The 9,194-nt window shown below is 35.7% G+C and overlaps 1 protein-coding gene across 1 annotated transcript; it reads right to left on the bottom strand.

The window, feature by feature from the left end:
- Positions 1 to 638: 638 nt before the first annotated feature.
- On the bottom strand, positions 639 to 7,459 carry LOC149793332 (uncharacterized). The gene is made up of 2 exons (XM_089967309.1): positions 7,328 to 7,459; positions 639 to 1,575 (listed from the first exon to the last, which is right to left on the bottom strand). The coding sequence occupies exons 1-2, from the start codon at positions 7,383 to 7,385 to the stop codon at positions 983 to 985; spliced, it is 651 nt and encodes a 216-aa protein (XP_089823435.1). The 5' UTR covers positions 7,386 to 7,459; the 3' UTR covers positions 639 to 982.
- Positions 7,460 to 9,194: the final 1,735 nt, after the last annotated feature.

Below are 9,194 nucleotides of genomic sequence, written 5' to 3' on the forward strand. Positions count from 1 at the left end.
CGTAAATTGAGTTCTATGAATTTCTCGACAAAGATTTCGATGAAAATTGCCGTAATTCAAAATGATGGAAAACCATGAATATAAGTAATGTTCGAATGAATTAGTTACTAATACATATTACGTATCTAGGTCATATGCATGGCGGCTTTAATCTAACTATATATTTGACTCAAAAACTATACATGGATGATGATAGTCGGTAACTAATGATAAGATGTCAGTTTGTGATTGAAAAAATTGTAAAGGTTACATGACAGTAAAAATGTGAAACAATTAATCAGTCAGAAAGTGTTTTTCACTTTACCCAATACGGAAAATAATTAACGTTACACACCAAACTTCTGCTTATATGAAAAAGATACTTCTGCACTACATACATAACATGATTTAATGAAGATGCAGGCTTTCTCAAAATAATATTACCTATGTATTGTGTTTTTTTTCTTGCTTCCTTATTTTTCACATATTAATAGGCTTAGGCCTGAATGTGTTCAAGTACATTTATGACAATATATAAACAATAAATATCGATGATAATTTGACAAAGTAAAATAATCAGGATCATTAGTTCTAAAATTACATTAACACTGTATGTGCTATTAATATTATGTGAATCGGAATCAGAAGTTACGAATACGTTGGCAAAAAATGCGGTTTTATTTTTAAAAAATTCTTTCTAATGTTTTCTCTTCTCCTCTTTCTAAAGCTAAATGTTGCTGAAAATGGTAAAAATTTTTTAATAGATGCAATAAAGACATCGTTATGACACTCGATGAAAGAAAGGTCTTTAATATGTGACTTATTTTCGATGTTCTCTGGATCCGTTTATATTTAGAATACTTGCCACACTATCTTCTTTCCTGAAAACGCCAAGGATAATAAAAGAAGTGTACAGGTCACCTATGTTATTGTACACGACACCACAAACTACAGGCCATGATGAAAATGTAACAAAGTATAACGATTTCTAAAATGTAAAGAGTTACAGATCCATGCAATGGCTACACGTCTTTTCCACAGCTGTCATCACAGCAGCTGAGCCAAAGAAAGCTCCTAGGATAGCCTTCCAGCCAATACCGACCACTGCTACAGACTGCAGGACAGAGACTACACTCCCAGCTGCCACAGTGCCCCCATAAAGTGCCATAATCTTAGCCGCCAAGGATCCTGCTAATATTCCAGCCGCCCCGAATCCGATTACTGGGAGCCCGTATGTGACTAGTCCAACCAGGGCCAATATACCGCCTATACCAACAGCAGAGATACCTCCAAGACATTTAAATATACACCAAAATTGCTTCTCTGTCATTTCCTCTCCATCCTTTGGCTTCTCATTATCTGTTTCAGAAGACGGCTGTGAATGGGGAATGTCATCAGACGATGCACGCAGTTTTTTTACAAGCTCTCTGAGTAATGCCCTCTGGCCTACAGGTATTCCTAAATCCTTTATGTCATCTTCCGATAAACCTCGAACTGCTGCAATGTTGACTATTTTCTGCTCCTCCAGAATTCGGATCGTCTTGTCATCTAGCCCGTGCTTTTTTAGCATCTTCTCAAATGTATGTTCGAGACATACTGAAATGTGGAAAGGAAGATGGTATTAAAATGCCAAAATTATCTTGTAATATCATTGTCTATTAATTCGGTGAATAAGGCGCTCATCAAATTAAAATAACATGAACCCAAATTAACACTTGTGAAATATGAGGAAACAAACTTGTTCTGATGCTGAGCGATTTAATTCCAATTAAGAAGAAGACATTTACTCCAATATTCCTGGAGAATTACATAAAACAGTTAAGATGCACAACGACTCTTAGTTTTGTGAATCAAACATATCAGAAATTACACAGAATAAACACGAGACTGATTACACTTTCGAATCAAATGATCGTTGAATCGGTAATATGTCAAAAAAATAAAGCTGGGAATCCGTTGAAGACCAAAACTATCGTAAACGTACATATTATGATTTAACAAATATGAATTGTTGACAAACTGTTGGATCCCATTGCTTTTAAAATTTCAAACATTTGGAACTAAAGAATTATTTCACTAATATACAAATGTAATGTAAAGAGAGTCCATCAAGCAACAGGGAGTGTTCTCTGAACTCTTGTTTCAGTATGTTCTTAAAAATATCGTGGTTATATTTTGTTAGAAATCAAAGCAAGATATGTATTATCGCGTTTTGAAAGACGAACACTATGACAAAATAGTGCCAAACATCTGCCACATAACGGTAAACTGTTGTACCCAGTTCTAATACAGACGTAGCAACATATAAAATCCAGTGTATCTCATATATTAATTGGCTTACAATGGAGGGTTTTCAGTTGCCTGCAAACGTGCTGAGTATAAGAACTAAAACTAGGCCATAACTAGATTATTCATCTGACGGGTGGCGATATGAAAAATGGGAAACAAAAACAGCTGATAATCTCTGCTTCAAAGGGAAAATGCAATTAAGTACTTTATTATGCACAGAAAAGTGTTAATAGTTTACTATTTCGCTTATTTATCCTTGGGAACTATGCACACAACGAAGGTTAGATTTTAATGTAACAATACTGATTCGTCAGTATTTTGACTGTTTCGATCCAAGGAAGAAAACTGCAACAGGTTGTTTGCTGTTTGTAGACAATCAGTCTTCTTAATTAACAATCGCAGCTTAAAGATTTGTATTCGTTATTATTATATACTCATTTTCCCCCGTTAACTTTATATTGTCAGAATCGTTCAATATTACCCGATACTGGACTCGCGCGACAATACACATATAGCATTCACGAGCATAAAGGAACTACTTTCTATTGTAAACAAACAATGGACGCAGACGCTAGCAATTTTGATATCATATACATTCGCGTAAGAGGATTTTTACGTTGTCGTTGTTTAAATTTGTTTCTGACTGAACTAAAACATGTTTCGTGGACTGCACAAAAAAACCCAGCTGTTTTGGTACATTTCGCGTTGATACAATGTTACGGATTTAGGCTAGCTACATTATGTATCAAACGGAAGATAAAGTCCTTTCAAATAGCATACAAGTGACAAGTCATATACTCTCTTCTTTAGCTGGTGATAAGAATGGCAAAATAAAATATACTTACAGTTTTACATCCTGAATTTCCTCAAAATGTATTTTCTTAATTCTGCAAATCCGAATTACATGAGCCATTTCATAGGTTTTCAATCTGGATTACACATTTCAAAATTGTGCTGTAATTTCGATAATTAAGTGCAATTGCATCCTCCTTACAGCACTCAAAATGAAATAAGCATTAAATTCCATAGCGTCTTTTTGATAATTGAAATTAAAAGACTTCATATTTTTCCACATTATGTTTTCAAACATTCAATGACAGAAACAGAAACACGTTTGCAGATGTAAACTCGCTTCTCCCGCGCCACTTCAATCCGATGTATTTCATGTATACTTTGCACAGATGAATCCAGTCCAAAATCACAAACTTTCGTCGAATCGAAACAAAATACCAAAATATATTCATTCCAGATCAAATGAAACAGTTGTTGCAATGCGCATTCATTCACAATATGCCGTTGATTCTTGCAGTGTATTTTATTTATATAACTAAACCTTAGATAGAATTTTTAAATGAGCATATAATAAAAGAGCATATAATAAAAAGGTTACTGAATTTGTATGGGAAAATATGAACTCGTTTTGTCGGAAGGATATACTGCACTCCCAAGGTCGTGCAATATTCCATCCCAAAACTCGTTCATATTTTCCCATACAAACGCAGTAGTCTATAATTCTGTCGATAACTTTATGTAAGGTTGTTAGTTTATTGAATTGCACTGGACCCGGCAGGACGAGTGGTCTAAAAAGCTCACTTTTACAGATCACTGCCATCTGGAGGAATGCGGGTTTGTGCGAAAGCTTGCGCGTAGCTTCCCGTAGGTCGGTGGTTCTAACCGGGGCATTCCTGGGTTTTTCCTCAACCAAATATATTGGTCGTCATGCATAACCTTCCGCTACACCAACAACAACAGCAACAAAAGTGCATACAAACTATAATTAGCATTAACCCATACACCCTTAGACCAAAGTGTACGGCATCCAATAAGGTGATAATATTCCGTATATACCATGGTAAACTGGCTTGAAAGTGTATCCCTCAGATCTATTAAAACATGCCGATACCAGACCTAGAGAATTTACTGTTCACTGTTTTAGAATTAATTATATGTATCAGTATATGCAACGTGTAAAATTTAGAATATATAGCTACTGAATTTATTCCTGTGCTTTCGTATTACGGATTACGGATAAATGTATGACCTTTCCTGAAATTTCCATAAGGGAATACATTACACTCACAACATATAGATAAGTTGTTGTTGTGGGGTTTAACGCCATTTTTCAGCACGATAGGCTATACATGGCGGCCAGTATTAATGGTGGAGGAAGAACCCGGAAAACCCCGGAAAGAACCACCGACCCACGAGAAGCTACTGGCAAGCTTTCTCACATGCCCACATTGGCTGAATCTTAGACTCGAACCGCCGCAGACAGAGGTGAGATGGCAGTGATCCGTAACGAAGAACGCTTTAGACCACTCGGCCACTCGGGGCCCCTATAAATAAGTAACAATCCCCAAGCTGCTTCTTGATTTAAGTAGTTTCAAATAAGACTTCAACATAGAAAATCAACTTTATTCAAGTTTTTGATGAGGGCCCAGAATTCAATCTCTTTAACAGTGATCGGTCACATATTTAGACACGGTCCTTGTCGCGCATTTATTTTTTTATTTTCTTTCAAATAATATTCAAAAATAAAGTATACTGTATCTCCACGTAATGATTATTGAAGACGTATTGTGGATAAATTCACTCAGATACATAGTTGAAGTTTGGCATATATATATATATATATATATATATATATATATATATATATATATATATATATTCTTTTACGTACCAGTCTCCAGCTACTTGGAACGAATTGCCCATGGATCTTAGAAGGACACTGTGATCTCATTCAAGAGTGATCTTGTAACTCACCATTTTCGACAACAAGAACAGACTTAAAGACTAAATGATGTTTATGTCCTTAAATATAATCATCATTTGTTTTTATTTTATAATTACTTCCTTGATGTGTTTGTAATCTTGTCGTTTGTATACGTTTTTATGTATTATCTAATATCGCAAAACGCTTTGAGCTTCTAAAGATTAGACTCTGTACAAAGTACACATTATTATTATTATTATGACAGCAGACTTTTCGCCGTCTGTGATTTTTACATAGTCTGACCCCCAGGCACAGTTAACAAAGAGCTTGATTAAGATGAGATTAATAACCTTTTGATATAGTTTTCAAATAAAATAATATTTTTTGCTAGCGAATATCCAATCTACTCGGGTAAATTATAATTACTTTAGGAAAGACAATCATTTTGCTTATTTTTCCTGCTTTAATTTAATAATACGCTCGAAAGAAAATGGTTAGTTATCAGTGTTAGGATAATGTGACTGGGTGGGACATCATGCTACATATCTGTGGCATGATGCCCCTGTGCTAGACATCACTATAAACTGCCATACAGCAGACATCGTAGAGATATGACTGAACAATTGGTTGTTGTTGTTGTTGTAGGGTTTAACGCCATTTTTTCAGCACACGATAGGCTATACATGGCGGCCAGTATTAATGGTGGAGGAAAAACCCCGGAAAGAACCACCGACCCACGAGAAGCTACTGGCAAGCTTTCTCACATAACCACATTAGCCGAATCCGAGACTCGAACCGACGCAGACAGAGGTGAGATGCTGAACAATTGGAAAAGTAATCCAAATTACACACAGACATCGTCATCATTATCACAGTATTCCATATTTTTTTTCCATTTGACAATTCGTATAAGATTTTAGACATTAACGAATACAACACTACAATCTGTTTTGTTTATCATTGCGTATTGACACACTTATACATATACACGCCACTATATATACTGGTTCACACACACACATACACACATATATATGTTTTATTTAGACAAATTATCACAACGGTATTGTATATCGCAATATTTTAGCGTTATTAAATTTTAGCAAATCTTTCGTTTTTTAATATCAGTAATATAACGTTTTAGATATTTGTGGGAAATAGTGAAAGCCAAAAGGCGATTCTGTTCCTTCACAACACGGCTTGTGTTCCGTCTCAAACCGGCTTGTGTTAGCACGCAAGATCCTCTTTTTAAATACAAGTGAAATGGAAAAAGCGAGACTTGTATTTGAATACAATGAAGTGTCAACCACTATATACCATAAATATGGATTTTTAAGTAAAGATCTTTTATAAATTCTGGGGAATTGTTGTTTTTTTTTTTTCTTTTTCTACTATGCACGTCTTGTCATTTTAAGACGTTCTTGAACATAACATTTAGAGGCAATTATTGTTTGGATTATTGTTGTTGTTGTAGGTTTGAACACCATTATTTCAGCACAAAATAGGGTATTCATGGTGGCCAGTATAAATAAAGGAGGAAAAAAACCCGGAAAGAACCACCGACCCACGACAAGCTACTGGCAAGCTTTATCACATACCCACATTGGCCGAGCCCGAAACTCAAACCTGCGCATGAGAGTAAAATGTATGTCCGCTAAAATGTTGTGCAGTATTATGCAAGTTCGCCTAATAATCGAAACCATATATTTTTCAATCTGATATTTTGTATTGTAAAATCTGAAATCATTACTTAGCATTTTTGTTTTAAAAATTGTGGGTTTAGCCTCACAGCGGAGTTAACGATTTTAATAATTATAAATGTGAAAGAAGACATATTTGTGTGATTCATTCATATTTCATACACAAATTAAGTTTTTTTTTCTGCTGATTGACATGGCTGCCAGACGCAAATCGCAATAAAATATTAAGTTCAGTCGTTCTTTTCATTTCAATAACGTTTTCACTCTGTCTACGTGCCTACCTTTCACAATTAAAATATTTCCACTGTACTGACTGCAACATGTTGCCTGTAAAGGTGCACAATTCTTTTATGCAATATACGTCCTGATCATTGACAGATAAGTATATAAATAGAACATGAGTTTGACTAGAACAAACTTAGTAATTACGAACGCACATCTCAGATTGAGACCGTTTTATAAAAAAAACAAAACAATTATGCTCTCAATCACCATGTCCCCAACCCGCGCGTCTGTCTTTCAGTCGATGAAGGTAACAATGCATTGCACACTCCCACCCCCATCTGCACTCCATTCATGTTGACTGGCGCAGATTAATATAGCAACATGGCGTTAGATATCTCCTCGAAATGTTTATACTTACCTACAGACATCAGGCACATGATAGGGGTTGTCATTAAGTAGAGGTAATACGTCTTCATTTTTAGAAAGAAATTACTCAATAAAATAGCGACTTCGTCCACCGAGTATCTAGGTCATAAGAACGTGGGATTTCCTGAAAATAAGGGAAACAACTCATTTAGGGTTAAGCGTAATGAGTGAGTTCGATGAATGACTATGGGGGCAGGGGCCAGGTTTATGTACAAATTTAATGCCGCAATCAGCTACCTAGTATTAATAATCATACAAAATAAAATACCCAGAATGCAAAGCATAAGACTATTATAATCTTAACCAGAGAAGTCAATAGCAGTTCATAGCTGAAGAAGTTTATGGACCCCAACCCCAAATTTATATCTGCAATTTTCATGTCCGAATGTCATTTTTTATATCATGTGATGCTCACAAGTACAAACACAAGCCCGATTCCTAGATCACTAGAGCATGTACTAAACAGGCTGATGCAGTTGAAAATAGTTGTCATCAAAGCCTTGTTTGAGATAGTATACTTGCCCCAAACCCATGTGTTTACTGCTATGGGAGGCTAACTATTCTTCCTAGCCAACTATTGGTTGTTGTTGTTGTTGTTGTAGGGTTTAACGCCATTTTTAAGCACACGATAGGCTATACATGGCGGCCAGTATTAATGGTGGAGGAAAAACCCGGGGAAAACCCCAGAAAGAACTATCGAAGCTACTGGCAAGCTTTCTCACATACCAGTAGTATGGTGGGACGGGCTAGGGACTACGGGAGTTCCATGTTAAAAAGATGATATCCACTCTGGGGACTACGTAAATTTAACATGGGAAGCAATATCCACTCTGGGGACTATGGAAATTTAACATGGGAAAAAAAAGACATCCACTCTGGGGACAAGGTAATTTAACATTGGAGAAAGGTAATATCCATTCTAGGGACAATGCCATTTAAAACAATGGAAAAAAATATCCATTCTAGGGACAAAGGCAATTGAACAATGGGAGAAAAAAAAATAATATCCATTCTAGGGACAAAGGCAACTGAACATGGGATTTTTTTTTGGTTTTGTTTTTTTTTTTTTAAAAAAAAAGAAAATAAAAAAAAAATAAAAATAAAAAATTAAAAAATAAAAAAGGGGGTAGGCAATGGAAAGTCATTCTCTTTTCGAGAAATGTGGGTGGCCCTGAAAAGGGCCTTTGGGTTTCTTATGCTTCTAATTTCTTCTATTTCTCCACCAACTTCTTATTTTCTCTCCTACACTCTTTCTCTTCTTTTCTTTCTTTTCTTCCTTTTTATTCTCTTCTTTCTTCTTCTCCTCCTCTTCTTTCTTCCTCTTCTCATTTTCTTCTTCTTTTTCAATTTTTTCATTCCATGCTTTTATCCTTATCCTTTCCTCTTCATCCCCCTTCTCCTCCTTTATTTCTTTCATCACATCACTTATCATGTCCTTTACTTTTCGTAAGTTTTTAATCTCCATCTTCACTCGATGGGGACTATAAGAATAGTGATCTTCGTTTAGTCTCACTAGCATTTGTTCCATCATGCCCAAATTGTCCAGGACGTCTTGCAATGTTTGCAATTCATCGAGGTGGTTTGAAGCCATCTTCTCTGTAGAATGGTTTGAACGACGAATACTGTGGGTTCTTATACGAAAAGCGCGGACGTGATGGAAAACATCCCCCTCAAACGAAATTGATCTTATCTAGATCATGACCTAACAACGCGCGGACGTGAAGGAAAACATCCCCCTACTTTTCTCATTTCATATACTATTTACATAAGTGAACCATCAATAAACAAACCCCAAATCTACTATTCACACGCGCAAAGCATTAAAATGAAACCCAAATCTACTATCCACACAAACATAC

Source organism: Sinohyriopsis cumingii, chromosome 8 (assembly GCF_028554795.1).
Source record: "Sinohyriopsis cumingii isolate HCF-2022 chromosome 8, ASM2855479v2, whole genome shotgun sequence".
Classification (NCBI taxonomy): Eukaryota; Metazoa; Mollusca; class Bivalvia; order Unionida; family Unionidae; genus Sinohyriopsis; species Sinohyriopsis cumingii.